General features: G+C 43.2%; 1 protein-coding gene and 1 long non-coding RNA gene across 7 annotated transcripts in view; one reads left to right on the top strand and one right to left on the bottom strand.

Annotated features, from left to right (window-relative positions):
* Positions 1-6,287: 6,287 nt before the first annotated feature.
* The window catches only part of LOC123611579 (collagen alpha-4(VI) chain-like), a 122,195-nt gene continuing 106,107 nt past the window's right edge, over positions 6,288-22,375 (bottom strand). Inside the window, exons 34-38 of one of the 6 annotated variants that reach the window (XR_006718740.1) lie at positions 20,989-21,672; positions 18,706-18,802; positions 18,007-18,221; positions 8,133-8,252; positions 6,288-6,404 (exon numbers count right to left, since the gene is read on the bottom strand). Coding sequence is in view for 4 of the 6 variants with exons in the window: in XM_045503671.1 (XP_045359627.1) it covers positions 10,947-11,122; positions 18,007-18,221; positions 18,706-18,802; positions 20,989-21,672 (1,172 nt within the window). In the remaining 2 variants the exon portion in view is untranslated. Of the gene's footprint in view, positions 8,253-10,448; positions 11,123-18,006; positions 18,222-18,705; positions 18,803-20,988; positions 21,673-22,375 lie in introns of those variants that run through there. The other 5 variants (XR_006718739.1, XM_045503672.1, XM_045503671.1 and 2 more) reach the window with 5 other exon arrangements.
* Positions 8,221-15,031, top strand: LOC123611581. Its single transcript, XR_006718741.1, has 2 exons — positions 8,221-8,325; positions 14,876-15,031. It is a non-coding gene; the product is annotated as an uncharacterized LOC123611581 (long non-coding RNA).

A 22,375-nucleotide genomic window follows, 5' to 3' on the forward strand; every position in this document is an offset into this window, starting at 1 on the left:
GTGCTATTGCATTTTTAAATCTCATTCATCATATACTTTAGCTCTAGAATTTCGGTTTGTTCTTTTTAATGAATTCTATCTCTCTGTTGAACTTGTCATTTTATTCACATATTGTTTTCCTGATTTCATCGAGTTGTCTATCTGTGTTCTCCTATAACTAGCTGGGCTTCCCTAAAAAAAACATTTTGAATTCTTTGTCGAACAATACGTAGAGCTCTTTTGCTTTGGGCTCTGTTAGTGGAAAATTATGTTCCTTTGGTGGTGTCCTGTTTCCTTGATTTTTCATGTTTTTTGGAGCCTTGATGTCTACATATTTGTTGAAGCAATCACCTCCTTCGGACATACAAATGGTTCACCTGCAGATGGGTGCTAGGGTGCCAGCTGGGTGGGGTGGGGTGCTTTCAGATTTGGGGAAGGTCTAGTATCATCTCTGTGCAAATCTCTCAGCTGAGGTTAGTGCTGGCAAAGATTGTAGGGATCCTCAACAATCAAGGTTTCAACCAAGATGTCTGTAGCTGCAGTAAAGCCTGCTGGAGTCTTCAGTGGTAACAGCCACGGGGGACCACCTGATCTCTTTTTGTCCTATGAGCGATGTCATGGCCAAGGGGATTCCTCTTGGTGCTGGGTCAAGCCTATAGGTGCCCTCATGGTGGTGGCAGCACTGGTGTCTGATGCATTTGTGCCTATTGAACAGCCAGTGAGCTGGAATCGGGAGCGCTGGTGCTCACAGAGTGGCAGCTGCTCCAAGTCATGCAGTGGTAGTGGCTCCGTGCCTCAGGTATGAGTGCTTGTGGCACAACTGTGGACGTGGGGTCTGGAGTATGAGCATTCACAGAGCAACAGTGGCAGGGCAGGTCCAGGGCAACTGGCTAGCCTACAATATGATGACTTGTGTACTTGAGTCACAGGTGAGCACCAAGAGGCCACAGAACCAGGTTCTAGAGCAAAGATATAGACAGAGATAGCATCTGAGGGGCTGAGGTGCTGGTTTTCCTGCATTATGTGGCTCTGGCACCTGAGATGTGGGTGTGCACACAGCAGCCATTAAGCCAGGGTCTGGAGTGCAGGTGCACACAAAGCTGGTGTCCGAAATGCAGCTACATGCGGAGCAGCTATGGCTCTGGGGTCCGAGGCATGCACGGGGCTTGGGGGCAGGAAGTGCGAGTTCCAGGGCAACACAACAGCAGCTCCTTCTGAAAGGTACACTGCAGCATCTTTCTTCTGGGGGTCCGTGGCAGCTACGGCTCTTGGTATGTCTGTGGCAAAAGCTGTTGGCTCTTGGGGTCCATGCCAGTGAACGTTATGGGTCCTCTGCTATGAGAGCTATGGGGAATCTGCCACTGTTGCGGGGGTTGTGAGGTCCTCCGTGGCAAAGGCAGGAGGGGGTCCCTCTGCAGAGCAGGTCACCAGGGAGATGGCAGCAAGTAGCACCTGCTGCACAGCTGATTGTGGCAGCCCCTGCCCCTCTTCTTTGTCCTAGTCGTCTCCAATGTCCCAACTAAGACAATTTCCCCAGTGATCTTTTTTATGCAGTGATTCATTTTTTGCTACACTGTGTTACAGTAGATTCTTGATGGAATTCGAGCCCTTCCATTGTTATTTCGGATAGTTACCTAATTGCTATTGTTTTGGTGCTGGTATGTGAGGAGACAAAGGCCAGGATCAAGTACTCTGTCACACTGCTGACCAGCAATGATTTTTTGAATGTGACATCGAAAGCTTAGGCAACAAAAGCAAAAATAAACAAGAGGGACAACCTCAAACTAAAAAGCTCTGCACAGCAAAGGAAACAATTGACAGAATGAAAAGGCAACCTACGGAATGGGAGAAAATGTTTGCAAACCATATATTCAATAAGGAGTTAATATCCAAAATATATAAGGAACTTCTACAACTCAATAGCAAGAAAGCAAACAACCAGGCTGAAAAAAAAGAAGCAAAGTAACTGAATAGGCATTTTTCAAAAGAAGATATACCAATGGCCTAAAGTACATGAAAAGGTGCTAAACATCACTAATCATCAGGGAAATTCTAATCAAAACCACAATGAGAAATCACTTCACACTTGGATGGCAATCATTAAAAAGAGGTAACACATGTCGGTGAGGATGTGGAGAAAGAAGAACTACTTGTACACTGTTGGTGGGAATGTAAATTGGCACAATCATTATGGAAAATAGTACGGAGGCTTCTAAAAAAATGAAAATTAGAACTATCCTATGATCCAGCAATGCCACTTCTGGGTGTTTATCCAAAGGAATTGAACCCAGTACCTTGGAAATATCTGTGCTCCCACATTCACTACAGCATTATTCACAATGGCCAAGATGTGAAAACAACCTAAGTGTCCTTTGACAGATGAATAAAGAAATTACGGTATGTATATACAATGTGACATTACTCAGTCTTAAAAAATGGTTACCCTTCCACTTGCAACAACATGGATGAACTTAGAAGACATTACACTAGGGAAAGAATTCAGATATGGAAAGAAAAATACTGTACGATCTCAGTTATATGTGGAATCTAAAAAAGAAATCAAATACATGGAAACAGAGAGAAGAGTGGTTAACAGGTGGGAGAAATGGGGAGATGTTGATTAAGGGGTACAAAGTTGCAGTTATGTAGGATGAATATTTAAAAATATAATGTACAGCATTATGACTCTAGTTAATAATTCTATGTTGTATACTGGAAATTTGCTAAAAGGGTAGATTTCAAGTGCTCTCACCACATACCAAAAGAAAAAAATGGGGGGGGTTCCCAGATGGCTCAGTCAGTTGAGCATCCAATGCTTGATTTCAGCTCAGGTCATGATCCCAAGGTCGTGGGATCGAGCCACATGTCAGGCTCTGCACTGAGTGTGGAGCCTGCTTAAGATTCTCTCTCTCTCTCTCTCTCTCTCTCTCTCTCTCTGCCCCTCTCTCTCACTCATACTTTCTCAGTAAAATTAAAAAAAAAATTGTAAATAAAAATAAAAGGTAACTACATGAGCAGATGAAAGCAAGAATTCACTTTTTTTATTCTTCACTTCTATAACCCAAGCTAATAGAAGTGTTCTTAGCATATAATAACTAAGATAAGTAAGGGTTCAGTAAATTTTTATTTGGATAAATAAATATTACTTCTTATATCTCTCCTTTTAAATTTCTTTCTAAGTCCTGTCCAGTTCTAAGAGTCAAAATTATGACAATCTATTAAATGGGAGAAAATATTTGCAAATGATATATCTGATTAGGGGTCAGTATCCAAAACATATAAAGAATTTATACAACTCAACCCCCAAACAAAACAAAACAAATAATCCAATTAAAAATGGACAGAAGGCATAAACTGACTTTTCTCAAAGAAGATATGTACATAGCCAACAGACATGAAAAAATGCTCAGCATCACTCATCATCAGGGAAATGCAAATCAAAACCACAATGGGATATCACCTCACACCTGTCAAAATGGCTAAAATGAACAACACAAGAAACAAGTGTTGGTAAGGATGTGGAGAAAATGGAAGCCTCTTGCACTGTTGGTGGGAATGCAAACTGGTACAGCCACTCTGGAAGACAGTATGGAAGTTCCTCAAAAAATGAAAAATAGAATTACCATATGATCTAGTAATTCAACCACTGGCTATTTACCCCCCACCCAAAATCAAAAACACCAGTTCAAAAAGATATATGCACCCCTATGCTCATTGCAGCATTATTTGCAATAGTCAAATTGTAGAAGTAACTCAGGCATCCCTCAATAGATGAATGGATAAAGAAGATGTGGTATATATACACAATGGAGTATTATTCAGTCATAAAAAGAACGAAATCTTGCCATTTGCAACAACATGGATGGAGCTAGAGGGTATAGTGGTAAGTGAAGTAAGTAAGAGAAGGACAAATACCAGGCGATTCCACACATACGTGGAATTTAATAAATAAAAAACAAATTTAAAAAAAGACACAAATAAAAAAACAGACTCTTAAGTATAGAGAACAAACTGATGGTTACCAGACGGGAGGCGGGTGGGGGGATGGGTTAAATGGGTGATGGGGATTAAGAGTACGCTTATATTGGGCACCTGGGTGGCTCAGTGAGTTAAGCGTATGACTTAAGCTCAGGTCATGATCTCAAAGTTTGTGAGTTTGAGCCCCACATTGGGCTCTGGGTGGTGAACAGCCTGCTTGGGATTCTTCTCTCCTTCTGTCTCTGCCCCTCCCCTGACTGTGCGCGCTCTCTCTCTCTCTCTCTCTCTCTCTCTCTCTCTCTAAATAAACTTTAAAAAAGAAAAAAAAAGAGTACACTTATACTGATGAGCACTAATATAGAACTCTTGAATCACTGTATTGTACACCTGAAACTAATATAACACTGTCCATTAATTGTACTAGAATTAAAATAAAACAACCAAGGTATTTCAATGGACTTCGAGATTAAAATGAGACTGAACATCGGACATAACTCTTCACTTTCCCCTGAGGAAAGTGATTAAGAAATCAAACCCGGGCCCAGTCTGAGTATTTCTTTTCCTAACAGAAGGCATTCTGATGTAATTGCTGTCTTCTGATGAATGAAAAACTCATGCTTTTACAATGAGCCCACTCATAAATACATAGTGAAGAGCTTGCTTCCGCTTCCAAAGAAAGACATTAACTCAGACCAACATAGAACGTGTTCTACTTGCCTGAATCCAAAGTTATATGCAGATAACATTAGCTCACATGTTCTGGCTTTGTATTTCCAAGGAATTTCTGGAGTACTGTGGTGCGTAGAACATAAATCAATGGCACAAAACATAAATGTACACTTTAGGGACTACACGTAAAGGAAATACCTGTGGAGACAGAACTCTGGTAGGAGACTTGAACATAACTGCCATCCATGTTCTACTTCCCAATCCCAGGCACCTCCCTTTGCAAAAGGATGACAAACTAGGGACCCTAGGAAGCAGGCTCTGAAACAGAGCTTAACATGTAGACTATTTATAAGGGAGTGCTTTTGAGGCCAACACCTGTGGAAAGGAAGGGAAGAGAATCCAATTAGGCAGAGACAATAGTTGGGCTGTGTGGGAGTCCCAAAGAAGTTCTTAGCTGACCCCACAGACAGCTCAGAGCTGGGATGGCCCCATAAGTGTCCCAAGTGGTGGGGTTGGACCTTTATAATTTAAATTTAATACTGACCAGTCACTGGATACATCTGCCCATGGCAGGATGCGAGTTTTTCTTCAACCGAGGAAATCTCCAGTGAAGGCTAGCCTCTGAGGGTCACCAACCAGCAGCACTCACAGCAGCTGGAGGAAAGAATTCTTCATTCCTAAAAGGCGGGTATGGGTGACACATCACAGCCTGTACCACATTGCCATCCTGACTCCAATGGTAACTGCATCTTTCCTTTTTTCCTGCCTAGTCTCACCACATAAGGTATAACAATATAATTTAATTTTGCCTGTTTTTGAAGCTTAGATGAATGGAATCCTATTCTGTGCATATTCCTTTCTCTCAAAAATATCTTTTGTAAGATTCAGCCATGTTGCTGAATCTTAATTCAGTTTCATTAACTCCTTTCCATTTCTGTACACCCTGTTTTAATGTAGCACAGCATGTTCACCCATGTCTTTATTAATGGACATATGGGTTGTTCATGACTTGGGGGTCAGAACTTGCTGTGAACACTGCACATTAACGTGTATGTATCCCGGTGATCGTGCACATGAGTTTCCAGGGGATACACCTAAGACTGAAGTTGCTGGTCCAGGGTATTTGTATTTTTAATTTTAGTAGAAAATGCCAGAATTATTTCTAATTTTGACTCCCTAGAACCATGTTTGTGAGTCCCCATTGCTCTCTATCCGTATCCCTGGTAATAGGCTCGGTAATGCTGCAGTAACATCCCCTAAATCTCAGTGGTTTACAGCAAAAAAGGTTCCTTCTCAGCTGTATTTTGTGTCCTTCATGGTAAGTTGTTCCTGATCACTGCTAGATCCAGGCTGATAGAGCAGTCTCTATCTGTAACACTGCTGTTCTCTTAGATCTTTTTATTTTTCCAGAAACATATTCATATCATCTACAAACAGAGATTATATTACTTCTTCCTTTCCCATTCTTCTGCTTCTAAAGCTTCCTTTAACTTAACTGCATTGGTGTTTTATATATTTTAAGGCTTTATTACTAGATGCATACAAATATATTACTGTTTGCTCATTAGGAGGATACCCTAACTGATCAACAGACTGGTGGCTGGCTGCAGATACATAAGCCAGCTCAGCCCAACTTTCTTCAAATTATATCACCCCAAAACTTAGTGTTCTAAAACAACAATCATTTATTCAGCTCATTATACTGTGGGGCGACAATTTGTGTTGGACTCAACTGGGTGGTTCTTTTGTCCTCAGCTGGGCTTGCTTCTTTTAGGTGCCTAAGGTAAGAGAAGAGCCAAAGAAGGAATGGATTAGTTTGTGTGCAAAATTTAGACAGACTACAGGAGGCAAGAGATGTTCTTCTCATCCCCTGTCTCCTCAGCCAGAAAAGACCAAGGTCCAGAAAAAATGGAGTCAGTTGTATAAGTCACCAGGGAAATCACAGAGGGAATCAGATGCTGAATTCTGGTGCCCAGTCTTGGTATTTCCCATAACACGATAGTGCCAACTATGAATCCCCAGCTACATTGAAAACATACCTCTGGGACTATTCAAAAACCAAAGGAATAATCCAACACAAGATCTCAAGATGGCAAAAATTTAACAAAGTTTAATAAAATTTAATAACAAAAATTATTCTAACTTTAGACTACCAAATGATTCATTACATGAGATTTGATTTCACTTGGCCTTTCTAATCTTAATTCCTTCATCAGAAAAACCAATATCCCCAAAACAGTTGATAGTGATGATATGATAACTGATCCAAAGAGGAAATTAAAAATACACAAAACTTTTTCCACTTGGCTGATGGGGCACTGATATCCTGACATCTGGAACAAGTGTAGAACATCTACAAAGCAGAGAAGTTTTCTACAGTGAGAGGTATGGAATGAGTCAAGCATTGTTGGGGGTGGGGGTTCCTTTCTAACAGTCTCTGAAAACAGATAGAGAGTTACAAAATCAGGACTGAAAGAAAATCAGTTGGGCCCTTTGCAGGGCAGGCAGTTCTAAGGTGAAAAAACTCACAGTCTAAGGAGACTAATAGGTAAATGACGTAAACATAGTGGAAAAAAGGCAAAAAGAGAAGTGTGCCCAAGTCAGCCTATGGCAGGTAATGACTAATTCTTTCTTTAAAAGGGATAATCAGAGGAGTTTTCAGAGAGGCAATGAGACCTGAGCTGGATTTTGATACAGGTAATGGACCTGGTACATAGTAGATGCCTATGAAATACTTTTCAAACAGAAGAATTAAAAGGGCACTCCCCACAGAAGTATCACCAAAGGCAGCAGCATGGATAAATAGGATGTAGAATTTCCAGAAAACTATACGTGTTCTATTTAGTATTGTTCAAGTGAAAACTTGAAGGGACAGAACAACTGTCACCGTCGGTGAGGCCAGAGACTGAATGCGAAGACCCAATCTCTGAGGCCTCGTGCTACACTAATGCTTCTGAGTGTGTCCTATCGGATTCAGGAAGCTTTGGAAATTTGGAAACAATGCAGAAGGACATTCCCTGTAACAGCACTGTGATGCAGATGCATCCCCCAGAGGTCCCCTCAACAGAGGGATGTTGCCCCAGCTGCTAGGAGCACGGTTGGCAGACAGCTCTCAGGTGGGCCCCTTCAGAGCTGCCTCACCCACGAGTGTGCCCTTCCTGGGGCATCCCACTTCCAACGGCTAGTGGAGGCAGCCATTGGTCCCAACTAATTCCACACACCTGAGGCAACTTGGGCCAGACTTTTAGCTCTAAAGCTCCCTGTGGGGTTGGCCAGGGCTGTCCTTAAGATTCCTTGCCTCACAGGTCAGCTTTTCTTTCAGTCCATCCCTGCTGTTTCCTCTTCCAGACTTGGGCCAGACCAGAACCCCCAGGGCTGGGAGGGGAGCATCTGAGGTAGACAGCAAAGTCCAGCTCCTTTATGTCAAGCAGGAAATTTCTCTCTTCTGTCTCAGTCTATCCTCCTACCCGACCCACTTTGGGCTCTGACCTTCAGAATTCTCTGACCTTCGGTGGCAGCCAATGTTTTGGAACAATGGAGTAGAGCTGAAGGAGCACTGTTCTGGGGATCAAAAAGAATTCCAAGCCAGTTTCTGTTAGGTGCCTGGGTCAAGAAGCTTCACCTTTCTGAGAATGGGAAGAACAAGGGGAAAAATTAGAAAGAACAATGCCAACATCCAAGATTTAGTGGTAGGAGTAGGTAAGTACATGAAATAATGTTGGAAAGTGTCTTATAAATTGAATAGTATCTAGAACAATAGATATTGTTTCCAATCCTTGATCAGATTGTCTAACTCATGGCTTTTCTTTTTTCTTTTCTTTTTTTTTTTAACATTTTTTAAATTTACATTTTAGTTAACATATAGTGCAATATTGGTTTCAGAAGAATTCAGTGATTCATCACTTACATACAATATCCAGTGTTCATCACAACAGTTGCCCTCCTTAATACCCATCAGCCATCCAGCCCATCTTCCACCCATATCCCTCCATCAACCCTTAGTTTGTTCTCTATCATTAAGAGTCTCTTGTGGTTTATTGCCCTCTCTTCCCTGAAAGCTTTTCAAGTACACTTTCTGCTTGGGTCAGAGGAGCTCTGAGGAAGAGTTACACCACCACCTATTAAATGCAAGGAGAACTACAGGCGGACCTTATAAGCGTTCCAAGGATGGCAACAGCCAACACCTGAACAACTCCTCCCAACATTCCTCTTATATTGAATCTTTGCCTTTGGGTTCTCAATTTCTAGGCACTGGAAGGGCAGGGTGGGGATAAGAAGTGGAAAATAGATCACAGCTCAAGTCACATACCATCCGCAGGATAGATACGCTCAACCCCTTTATGCCCAGGCAGCCGAGGTTACGCCTAAAAGAGAGAAATGCATACACGCACCTGCACAACGAGCAGCTCTTTCAAACAAGACGGAACAGTTCCATTTCATTCTAATCATGAAAATGCGTTAGCTAAAAAAATAATAAAAAAAAATAAAAAAAATTAAAAAAATAAAAAATAATAAAATAAATAAAAAATAAATAAATAAATAAAAATAAATAAATAAATAAATAAATAAATAAAAAGAAAATGCGTTAGCAAAATCAGGTACAAGGTAGTGTGCTAAGGAAGGGGAAAAAGATAGTATTCTAGGCATTTCTGGATTATACCAAATGATTACCTTTCGGAGAAAAGATTATAAGTGATATTTATTTCTTTCATGTGCTTTTCTGTTTTTTACAAACTTGCTGCCATGAACACATAGTTATCATTTCGTGATCAGATAAAAATAATTGCCATAGAAATGGAATCAAAACGTTAATGTTTCTGTGATTATTTTATATAAACCTGGTTCCTATCCCATCTCCTTTGTCACTGGGCCGAGAGGAGGGACGAATAGGATTCTGTTGAACCAGAAACTTGCCAGGGAGCAAACTCCCCTCTGGGTCCGTGGGGGCACCCACCAGCTGCTTGTGATCCTTTATAGACTGAATGTTTATGTCACCTCAAAATTCGTATACTGAAGCCCCAATGTGACTGCATTTGGAGATACAGCCTTTAGGAGGTAATTAAGGTTAAATGAGGTCATGAGGGTAGAGTTCTAATTCTATGGAATTAGTGTCCTTGTAAGAAGAGACACGAGAGAACTCTCCCTCCCTTTCTCTCCTTCTCTCTCTCTCCCCGCCCCCATCGTCATTCCCTCACTCCCTCCCTTCCTCCCTCCTTCACTCTCTCCCCACAGAGGAAAGGCCATTTGAGGGCGGAGTGAGAGGGCAGCTTTCTCAAACCTAGGAGCCCTCTTCTTTTTTCAAATCGTCCACACTTTGGTCTCAGACTTCCAGTCTAGTTTGGACTTCCAGAACTACGAGAAGGAAGTTTCTGATGTTTAAGCCACGCAGTCTGTGGTATTCTGCTATGGCAGCCCAAACTGATTCGTACATGACCCTCCCAAGGCCCCACATCAGGCACCCTCAATATCTAGCAGCTCTAGAATTCCATGCAGTGCCCATTTCTGCCCTGAAGCTGGGCCCAAGTTAGAGGCCTGGGGGATAGAGCCATGAAGCCAGAGGAAGAGCTCCCCAAATCATAATTTCTTCACTATCTATATGGAAAAACTTCTCATCCAGGGTGAACCTAGACCCTTCGTTTCATATTTGCATTGAAAACATCAGCTTTAATGGTGAGTCACCAAGTTTCAAAGCACAAGAGTCGTAACAGATGACAAAGACTCGGCCCCACGGCAAACTCACTGCTTTCTCACCACCATCTGCTATGTCACAAAATATAACACAGATTGCAGCGAGCAGGTATCACACACAGTTTCACACCAAGTGACTTAGTCAAAATACCTTTATTTTTACACTGAGTAGCATGGATTAAATATCGCATGAAAAATTCCCAGACCCCCACTTTGACTAACACTTCCATGTTCTCTTAGTGACAAACAAGAATTCAAGTTGCAACTCACTTCCAAACTAGGTTTTATTCACTGCTTCCATTGAGTTTTCTTTTGCCACAGAGCCAAAAAAAAAAAAATTTTTTTTTTAAGTAATGTTGTAGGTAAAATTCAAGTTTCTTTTTCATTCAGTTCTAAGTCCTTGACATACTTGCAGGAACCTTTCAGTTAGTCTTTTAACCACTAGAACGCAGTCCTTCTCAAGTGACGAATCATCTGGCCCACGTCCTCGCTCATAGGAGAAAATTCAGGGGTTAGGAATCCGACCAATGAGATTGTAGAGTGAGCTACATAATTTATGAGCCGTGTGGTACTGTCTCGGGAAAGGTAATCTCATTTTCGTCAGCTCTGAAAACAGAAGCAGCTGCAAGGCCCTACAGGGGTGTTGGGACACACCGGGCCTCGCACTCTTCCTTGGTTTGGAACCGGTTCGCGTTGCCCCCGCAGCTGCCATACCAGAACTGTTGGCAGGCCTGTTTCTCCTTGTCATAGTACCATCTCAGGGTGTAATTCTGGCACTTGCCTTCCATTGGATCGAGGGAACAAGGGCCTGCAGCAAAACGAATGCAGAGAGAGCTGAACTTCCTGCGTGAGCCTGACAGCAAAGGAACGATGGTATGGAGACACAGACTGGGAATGAATCCTAATCTCACCCCCAACTGGCTGTGTGAGCCTGAGCTTATCCTCTCTGAGCCTCAATTTCTTCAACCGTAAAAGCAATTTAAAAAAAACCCACATCCCAATGTTTTTATAAGGTGGCACAGAACATACATGAAAAGTGCAATACAGTTGTAACTATCATTTTGCACAGTACCTGGCATATGGAATGCACACTAGACAATGCAGAAATGAGTGAACGAATGAATGAATAAAGCTTTCTGATACCAAGAAACTCCTCAGTTGCTTATAATACTCATCTCCCTCTTTTTCTTTTTTTTTTTTAACGTTTATTTTTGAGACAGAGAGAGACAGAGCATGAACAGGGGAGGGTCAGAGAGAGAAGGAGACACAGAATCCGAAACAGGCTCCAGGCTCTGAGCAGCCAGCACAGAGCCCAACGTGGGGCTCGAACTCACGGACCACGAGATCGTGACCTGAGCCGAAGTCGGCCGCTTAACCAACTGAGCCACCCGGGCGCCCCTCTCCCTCTTTTTCAAACCATATCAATCCCTTGCCTAATCCCAAACCTCCAGCCATCTAATGGCCTAGCAAAAAGGCAGCTTATTTATTATATAGTATACCCTGACACTTGCCCAAGAAGTTAAAATATCTCTTCTAAGAAAAACATGATGTTTCTGGAGAATAAAATAGTATTGAGATCAACAAGTTACAACAGAGCAAGATTTGAGATGTCCTGAATTTTAAATCAGACGCTAATTTCCCCATGTATGTAACTTGTGCCTTCCAGAGAGAACCAATTTCCTTGGGTACACTTGAAGTCACAGAAAAATATTCCTGTCTGAGTTCGACCATACAGTATAGAATAAACCATGCTCCAGATGGTTTCCCCTGGGTCTTCCAAGCACCACCAAATAAAGAAGATAATGTCTTCAGAAAGCAAGGGGCTAAAATTCATTGTCTGTTCCTTGAAAGACACCTCCCATTGGCATAATCAGCACAGACTAGTTTTCTTGAAGGAGTGATCAGATGTGCTGGACCCAAGGGAAAGAAATATACTCTTAGTAGGGTAAAGATTTGATCATGGAAATTGTCCACGAGAAGCAAATGCTTCTCCAAAACTTGTTGGAGTCAACAGGAGAACACTCCAGTGGCGAACTTTTGGCTGTACTCTGTAGATTCAATAAACAGACTTGCGGCTCAGCAATCAGCTGGTGCCCTCTAATTTAACAAGCCAAGGACTTGTTTAAACCAATCATTCATAAAGCAAAAATAAACTACTGGGACTTCATCAAAACAAAAAACTTCTTCACAGTGAAGGAAACAATCAACGAAACTAAAAGGCAACCTATGGAATGGGAGAAGATACTTGCAAATGACATATCTGACAAAGCGTTAATATCCAAACTATGCAAAGAACTTTTAAACTCAATACCCAAAAGACAATCCAAGTTAAAAACTGGGCAAAAGACATGAACAGACATTTTTCTAAAGAAGACATACAGATGAAAAACACATGAAAAGATGCTCAACACCACTCATCATCAGGGAAATGCAAATCAAAACTACAGTGAGAGGGGAGCCTGGGTGGCTTACTCAGTTAAGCATCTGACTCTTAATTTCAGCTCAGGTCATGATCGTACAGTTCATGAGATCAAACCCCACGTTGGGCTCCATGTTGACAGCACAGAGCCTGCCTGTGACTCTCTCTCTCCCTCTCTCTCTGGCCCTCCCCCATTCACATACAGGTGTGCTCTCTCAAAATAAATAAAATAAACTTTAAAAAAAACTACAACGAGGGGCAACTGGGTGGCTCATTCAGGTAAGTATCCGACTCCTGATTTCAGCTCAGGTTGTGATCTCACAAGCTGGCCAAGTTCAAACTCCACAGTGCGGAGCCTGCTTGGGGTTCTCTCTCTTTCCTCTCTCTCTGCCCCTCCCCCCCCTCAAAATAAATAAATAAACAAACAAACAAGCAAACAAACTTTAAAAAACTACAATGTGATATCACCTCACACCTGTCAGAATGGCTAAAATCAACAACACAGGAAGCAACAGATATTGGCGAGGATACTGAGTAACGGGAACCCTGTTGTACTGTTGGTGGGCTTGCAAACTGGTGCAGCCACTCTGAAAAACAGTACAGAGGTTCCTCAAAAGTTAAAAATAGAACTACCCTACGATCCAGTAACTGAACTACTATTTACCCAAAGGCTACAAAATACAGATTTGAAGGGATACATGTATCCTAATGTTTACAGCAGCATTATCAACAGTAGCCCAATTATGGAAAACCCAAATGTTCATTGACTGATGAATGGATAAAGATGTGGGGTGTGTGTGTGTGTGTATGTGTGTGTGTGTGTGTGTATACACACACACATATATATACACATATATATATACACATATATATACACACATATATATACACATATATATACACACATATATACACACACATATATACACAAAATATATGTGTATATATGTATAGTGTGTATATATATAGAGAGAGTGTATATACACAATATACATATATATAATGGAATATAATTCATATATATATATATATATAATGGAATGTAATTCAGCTATCAAAAAGAATGAAATCTTGCCATTTGCAATGACATGGATGGAGTTAGAGAGTATGATGCCAAGTGAAATAAGTCAGAGAAAGACATACCATATGATTTCACTCATATGGAATTTAACAAACAAACATAAAAAGGAAGAAAAAGAGAGGAAAACCAAGAAACAGATTTTTAACTACAGAGAACACACTGAGGGTTGCTGGAGGGGAGGTGGGGGAGGGGACGGGTTAAATGGGTGATGGGTATTAAGGAGGACACTTGTGATGAATAGCGGGTATTCTACCTTAGTGTTGAATCACTAAATTCTACACCTGAAACTATTACACTGTATGTTAATTGGAATTTAAATAAAAACTTGGAAGAAAAAAAATAAACAGATAATTCACTTCTCTTAGTGACACTGTGGCTTTTGCCTTTAAAACCCTACCCTTGCCTTTAGTCTGGGAGACAAACAGAGGCTGCTTCTTCTAGATTATACTCCTAGAGCAGTACCATCCAGAACTTCCTCCAATGAGGGAAACGTTCTATCTTTGCACATAAATACCCAGTGTGTACTGAGTATTTGAAGCGTAGCTATTGCAAGTAAGAGAGTGAGTTTTTGGTTTTATTTAATTTCAAATTATTTAAATTTATTTTTTTTAATGTTCATTTATTTTTGAGACAGAGGCAGAGCGCTAGCAGGGGAGGGGCAGAGAAAGAGAGAGACACAGAATCTGAAGCAGGCTCCAGGCTCTGAGCTGTCAGCACAGAGCCCCACATGGGGCTCGAACTCACGAGCCTTTGAGCTGTGAGATCATGACCTGAGCTGAAGTTGGCTGCTTAAGCAACTGAGCCACCCAGGCGCCCCCAAATTATTTAAATTTAGATAGCCAATTTGGCTAGTGGTGGTTCGGTGCCCCTAGAAGTGAGTAAATCTTTGATGCTTTATCTCTGAGGTATTCTTTGTAACCTAACACTCAGAGTCTTCAGTTTTATTCTATCAGTAGGATATGGCATGGGGGGCAATGAGTGTTACCCAGGCAATTAGTGCTAGCCCCCCAATTTTACATTTGCATTATTTTCACCATGAGTATTAACTTTTGTCTTATTAGAAAGATCCAACAACAGCATTACTCAAACAGGTCCATAAAATCCAAGAATGAAGGGGAAAAGAGGGGGAGAGACAGAAGTTTGTTGGACAGGTATGGGTCTGTCTCCTCTATGTCTTATCATGCAGTCCTATCTGCAGGGGAAAAAAAACACACACACAAAAAATAGACCTGTGTGCTTTGGAGAATACACTGACATTGAAAATATACCACGAGCAGCCTTGTTCTGTGAAAAGAGAACAAGTAGGTGCAATAAATGGTTGCCGGTGTTGTGGCAGAGTTTAACTGAAGATGCAGGGACACAAAGGAGGCTATGAACATTTAATATCTCCCTGGGCCAGAATAGACTCTAAGTAGAGGTGAAACTTGACCTGCGTAGTCAAAGGTGAGTAGATGTGGTGTAAGTGGACACCATAGAGAGGATGCAGAAGGGCAGATGAGAGTGAGCACCCCCTTGGTGGCTCGGGATAAATAACAGGGCATCAGGGGCAAATAGTGCAAGAGGCATCTGCAGGGGAGTGGCAGCCAGTGAGGCCCCGGAGGACCACAGCAGGGGTGTGATCACAGAGGCATGTGTCCCTTACCCCGGCACGGAAACATTGTTTACTAAACGATGGGGAAATACAGAAGAAGAGAAACGGCCTGGCCACATGTGCAGGAACATCAGAAAATGAACTTGGTGCTCAAACTGCAAGTGGAAGCAAGCCAAATTGGAAGAAATGAGACCAGATGGAGAACTCCACAGTTACACTTGAAGTGAAAGCCAAGCTGTGGGGAGGAAGATGCAGGAAAGAGAGATGGACCTCGGAGATGACAAGGAGGAAGTCACACCAAGATCTGGTCACCAGCTGGAGGTGGGAGGCGAGGAGAGAATGAGAAGCGTGATGTTTGGGTTTTGACTTTCCATTCCTGGGCTGATGGTGGTGCGTTCCAGTAAAGGAACAGAGGAGGAGAAGGTATGAATGGGAAAGACAAATCCAGCTCATTTAACTGAATTTGTTTGAGATGACTGAGGGCATGTGCCGTGGTGCAATGTGGAGGGTAGGTGAATACACTGGTCTGCAGCTCAAGAGAGTGAAGGTAGAAGGTACGGATTTGGGGCACACAGGGCAGAGCCGAAGTCATGGCAGGAAAGCTCGCCCCAGGGCATGTGCCCAGAGTGCTCAGGGCGCTGACCGCAGCCTCTGGGGGAGAGTATTGCGGGTTCACCGTGAAATTAACTAAGCCTAAGCTTCTGGGCCCTTCACCTGCATGATCCTCTTCTAAAGAAATACTGTTTGTACTGAATTGTTATAATTTTGTTTTCTTAAAGAGAGGCTTAAATGTAGGCGTTGTGTAAACATCAGGTTCCATAAAACCTAGACCCCCGCTGTGAGGATGGACCCGGGGGGAGGAGCCCACAGGATAGACCAGTCCGGAGGGGAAGACCAAGATAAGAATGCCATATCTGAAGCTAAGAGAGGATGGGGTTTGAAGAGGAGGCTAGCGGTTAACAGTCCCCAAGGAACCCAAGTCAGTGGGGCTTGAAAGAGCGAGCCCTTTGGTCTTTCTCGACAGTTTGGAACATGCTTGAAGACAAGGGCTTGCTCTCTTCTCTGAGTGGACGGCTGGAGGAGAAGGTGTGTGGCCAGGCATATGGGATGTCACAGGAAGTTGTACCTGGCCACCTTTATCTCTTTTCAAAGCAAAAAAAAAATCATAAAAATAAAATAAGGGCATCTGCTAGAGGAAGGGACGTGGCGGAAGGAGCTTGGGGAGGTGGTGAAGGTTTAGGGTGCCCTTGGAATGCATCAGGAGAGGAACTGACCAGAGCCACGTTACAGAGGGGTGGGAAATTTGGGGGGACTTCCGGCCTCAGTGTTTGGCTGCGAATGGGATCGGATTCGATAACCAGTAAGCTCTCCTCCATGTCTTTCACTTTGAACGTGAGGGATACGGAGCCTTAGAGCAGTTGTCACACTTGTTTGCTCAGTGGACTCGCTGGGTAAGTTCCACACCCAGAGACCGTGACTGCATTGGTCTGGGCTGAGGTCTAGGCATTGACAGTGTTTGGATTCCAAGGTGGTTCTGGTGTACAGCCAAGACTTAAAATCATTGCTTTAGTAAGATTACCTGAGGATATTATATACTGAAAATATAATAACTGACAAGGTAAGTTCTTCTATGCTTAATGTTCAGCCTAAGGAGGTGAAACGTTGCTGTCTATGCCAGGAGTCCCAATTCCTAGATCTGTCTGGTTTTGTTATTTCCCTTTGGACATGTGTTTGCGTTAGAATCCAAGAGGTAGGACATACCATTGATATCTTAATAGCTAACTTGTATCCCTCTCTGTGGCAAACACATGCATTATCAAGTTTCATTCTTCAAATAATCCTATGAAGTAAAGATTCACATAATCCCCATTTTACAGATCAGAAAACTGAGCCACAGAAGGATGAAATAATTTTCCCATGGCCACCTAGCTAGTAGCCCCAGATGGTAAACCATCTGGGCACATTCAAAACTTCTAGGTCATTATCTTTCATTTAACCTAAGTAGGGCCGACCCCACCACTCACTAGAAACCTCTTTCAGCTATCTTGTCCCTGCCTTTTCCAAACTTCAGAGTCCCACCCCACCCCATATCTCTTTCCAATGTGTTCACTGTTTTGCTCACCTTGCTGATTCCGTGGAATCATGGCATTTGCATTACTATCTGCTGTACTCAAAACTGATGCTATTTTTCTATTGTTTTAGATGGATCCAAAATGTTCCTTAAACTTGGTCAGTTTATATGTAGCCACTCATAGAGGAAGGAACCTTCTACTTTCCTTCAAGGTCAGGAGGATGTTCACCACTTCTGCAATAGATCATTGCTTCTGGCAATGAAGTAAACACTTCATAGGGTCTGTCTCATAATACTCCCTGAAAAAACTGCTGTTCAGCTCCACCTTTACAGTCAGAGGAAAGTTAGCCTTCATATGTTTTCTTCAATTAATTTCTTTGGTTGCGTACATGAATTTGCGCATTTGAAAGGAAAAAGTGTATTAAAAGCCAAAACTTGCACGTGAACACAGTGCACGGGAATTAAAAAAAAAGAAAAGAAAAACAACCAAAGGAACAAGGAGTAGTTTGGTTTTTTACCACAGGCAGTACCTGGAGTTCTTTTTTTCCCGGTTCGTTTCTGTTTTGCAGGCATTTCTTGTTCATTTCCTTCAGCATCATATACATTCTTATAATTTTCTAGTGCTTCTTGCTGAGTTACAGATTTCACTGGGGCTTGTCTATTCTCCTCTCGGAAAAAGTCTGTCATTTCAAGTGCTTCCAAATCGTCAGCAAAGCCAGATATGCCAACCTGGCCCTTGGGCAACCTGCACAGAGAAAATCCATCTCAAACTGCAAAACTGAACCGCAGGAACTGGAAGGTTCGGCTCCCAGTTGACACTGGCAGGCTCAATAAACTGTAGGTTTGGAGCATTTCCTGATGGCTTCGGTATCCAATTAGCTATGTTCTCAGGTTTGGACAAATATCAAAATAATATGTTTAGCATTATTAATTTTGCCTCTGAGACATGGTATGAGGGGCTGGCAGGGTGTAGTAGAATGAGACTGTGTTATTTTTTGCTTTTATATACTGATGGGCCCTTTAAATTTTTTATATTGTCCCTATATTACTCTTAACATTAAAAAATAAGAAAACCCAAACCATTTCGGAGTTGTCAAACACAGGAGCATCCTTGCCCCTGTGGTTTGGGTCAGGTCAAGGACTGGCATTGCCTGTGACCTTTCTTTAGGGACAGAGTCTCCTGCAAGGGACAGAGATGTGACACAACCTCAGCTCTGCCTTCAGCCTACCTCCTGGGAGACCTAAATGACTGCAGCAGAGTGTCCCCTCGGTTCGGGCCCCCACATTTTCTAATGAGCTCTGGAGATGGGTACTGGTTTGCTCCACCTACAAAGAAAATAAAAAATTAAGTCAAGTCAAATCAAGCATAAAATAACATAAAACTTGGGGCGCCTGGGTGGCGCAGTCGGTTAAGCGTCCGACTTCAGCCAGGTCACGATCTCGCGGTCCGTGAGTTCGAGCCCCGCGTCAGGCTCTGGGCTGATGGCTCAGAGCCTGGAGCCTGTTTCCGATTCTGTGTCTCCCTCTCTCTCTGCCCCTCCCCCATTCATGCTCTGTCTCTCTCTGTCCCAAAAATAAATAAACGTTGAAAAAAAAAAAAAAAATTTAAAAAAAAAAAAAAAAAATAACATAAAACTTAAAAATAACATAAGCATTGGGGCGCCTGGGTGGCTCGTTCGACTTCGGCTCAGGTCATGATCTCACAGCTCGTGAGTTCGAGCCCCGCGTCTGGCTCTGTGCTGACAGCTCGGAGCCTGGAGCCGGTTTTGGATTCTGTGTCTCCCTCTCTCTCTGTCCCTAACCCGCTCGCATTCTGTCTCAGTCTCTCTCAAAAATAAATAAACATTTTAAAAAGTTTTTTTAAAAAATAACGTAAGCATATAGTAAAATAAAGCATAAAAACAAAATGTTGTCCATTAAGACATAAAATTTTAAAGACAAAATAAAATCAAATATGCAATAAAACAAAATAAAAAGCATCAAAAATAAAAATAAAATCAAACAAAACAAAATCCCAAAAGTCCCTGACAGAAAATGAAAAAACTATACATATAAAATGAATTCAAATAAAGCATAAAATAAATACTAAAATACAAGCAAAGAAAAACCCAAAAAAACATAAAATTCATTCTATCCCATAAATAATATAAAATAAAATCGAACATAAAAGAATATACCAAAACATAAAATTAAACCTAACAAAATAAAACATACAAAAACAAAATGAAATTGGAACAGACTAGAAAAGTGATTCTCTCCGCCTGCTTCTCCCTCAGAGTCACTAAGCCACCAGCCATCTATTATAATTCTCTCCTGTACCTCCTACGAAGATAAGGAATCTGAAATTCAGAGTGTTTCAATGACTTTCTAGGGTCACACAGCTCACTTGTGGTAAAGCTAGGACTAGCACCAATTCACTGATCTTTGTACTTCTAGAATCCAAGAGGCACAAATGCTGTCAGTACTTCTAAGATGTCCATTAGCTTCCCTTTATTCCTTCAGTGATGAAGGGGCAGGCATCCCTCAAGGCCCCAATGGGATGTCATACCCCCTTATAAATGCAGAAGCGAATGTCGCCCTGTAAGGACAGCAAGAAGGCCTGATGTGTCACAAGGAGGCACCCTGCACATGAGGTGTCTTAGACTGCACGTTGGTAGACAAAGCCCAACAGAAGCTCCTGGGAAGGTGATCGTGATAATACCCACACCCAACCCTAACGCTCTGCATTATCGTGCTAGGGACACAGGAACCGGCTGTCTATGAACTTGGTTCAACTAGTTCTGACTGGAGGTAGGGATACTAGGACAGGAGGCGGGGAAGAATCTGGGCCAGGACCCACTGGCACAGTGCCCCTTCATCTTCCCTGCTGGCTTCATCCACCCAGCCTGAGGTGGGAGACCCGGGACATCCGTCCTGTGTCCCCAGTTCCTGGAAAGTCTCTGAAGACCTCTGAAAATAAATGTCCTTCGCTCTTATTATCCAAGGTGTGGTCCATGGACCAGCAGCACTAGCATCGCTGTGAGCTTATTAAAAATGCAGAATGTCAGGCCTCAACCGAGACCGACTGAGTCAGAATCCACATTTTAACATGATCCCTGGGAGATAGATGTGCACATTAAAATTCAAGAAGCACTGTTATATGCCACTGGATTCCAGACTCTATTCCTGGATACAGAATAACAATAACTATGCCTTAAATTTGTACAACACTGGGCTTTCAAAGCCCCTCCGCACCCATATTTGAATGTAGGCTTCACAAATAAGGAAGAGACTGTGATCCTCATTTGGGTAAATGAGAAAATCAAAAGGTTAAGCAGAAACCTGAGGCCTCTCAGCCACCAAGTGAGCCACCAAGCCAGCACCAGGCTTGGCACGGTGTCAGGGCAATGATAGCTCAGGGTTCTGAGGCCCGCCTCAGCAAGGTGAAGGGTGCAATGGGTGCCTGCTCTCCCAGATGCCAGGCTCTGGTAAGTTCCTCTCCCCACCCCACCCAGAGTGTCCCCAGTGCTTACTTTTTAGGAGGTTCAGGAAGGCCCGGGTGAACCCCTGGGCATAGGCTACTTCTGGGCCTGAGACGCCCTCCAGGCGCAGCAGGTGCTGCTCAGAGGGGAGGCTGGCCACCTCAGTCAGCTCCGCCAGCTCGTGGGCCCCTACACCGGGGCCCAAGGCCAGCACAAACACAGCGATGCCCTTGCACTTGGCCTCCAGGGACAGAGTCCTTAGCTTCTCCCGGTCCCAGGCGCTGGTCTCGCTGGCCACGATGGGGAAGAGGACCTGCACCCGCCTGGGCAGAGGGGCTGCCAGGAGCACCTTCTCCAGAGTCCATTCCAGGGCATGGCCCAGGGCGGGAGATCCCCGTAGAGGGCCACCGGCGGCCTCGCGGAGGTGCCTCTGCATCTGCAGCCGGTGGCCGTAGGAGGTGAGGTGGAAGCCCTCCAGCACAGGGGGTTGCCCCGCACCTGGCCAGAAGCCTGGAGTTGTGTGCATCACCAGGGCCACGCGCGACCCATGGGGGGACGTGCTCGGCTGTGCGGCCACCTCCAGATCGCCGAGCATGGCATCCACTAGACTCAGGGCGGCACGGTACACGTCAGCCCCAACGCCATAGGAGCTGTCCACCACGAATGCCACGTCCATGTCTACTGCCAGGGGTCCCGGCACGCTCGCCATGCACTCTGGGGCTGGTCTGCACTTGTCTGGGGAGGAAGCGCCAAGAGAGGCTGGGGTTACCAGGCATCCCTTTCTTTTCCATGCAAACCCATTTCCAGCCTCTCGGTAAGAATAGTTGCTGCTGAGCTCTACCAGCATTGTGTTAACAAGGCAAGCTGATGGGCCCTGTAAGTAAACGTGCCCATTTTTCAGAAGAAAGGATTCAGAAGATCTGATCCCACACTTAGAAGTTTTTTAACCACTAGGCCACAGCATTCTAATCTGTAGGTTCACAGACACCTGCCTGGTTCAGTCCTGGCTCTCTTACTTGGATGAATTATCCAGCCTTCTTCCCGCCTGTTTTCCTTATTTGTCAGATGGAGATAACGATAATAATAACAGTACCTACCTTATGAGGTTGTGAAGTTTAAATTAAAAAAAAAAAGAGTTAATAGATATAAGTGCTCAGAACAATGCCTGGTGTATGTCAGAGTTCAAGCTCAATAAATACCAGCTAGCTTTAAGCTTCTACAGGAGAAGGAACTGAGGCCCCCAGAGGCCATGTGTCAAATGATTTGATGGGTGTGAAAGCAGCTCATCAACTGTAACATATTCTACAAATGGTGGTTACTGTATTTGACTCGACCGAGTTCTCAGAGCCAAATGTCCCATGGCAGTGTTTGGTCTAAGTGTGGATCAAGTAGAGGGAAAAATTAAATCTCCTTTCAATTTCACCTCACTCTGGCCCCA

The sequence above is a fragment of the Leopardus geoffroyi genome, chromosome C2 (assembly GCF_018350155.1).
Source record: "Leopardus geoffroyi isolate Oge1 chromosome C2, O.geoffroyi_Oge1_pat1.0, whole genome shotgun sequence".
Classification (NCBI taxonomy): Eukaryota; Metazoa; Chordata; class Mammalia; order Carnivora; family Felidae; genus Leopardus; species Leopardus geoffroyi.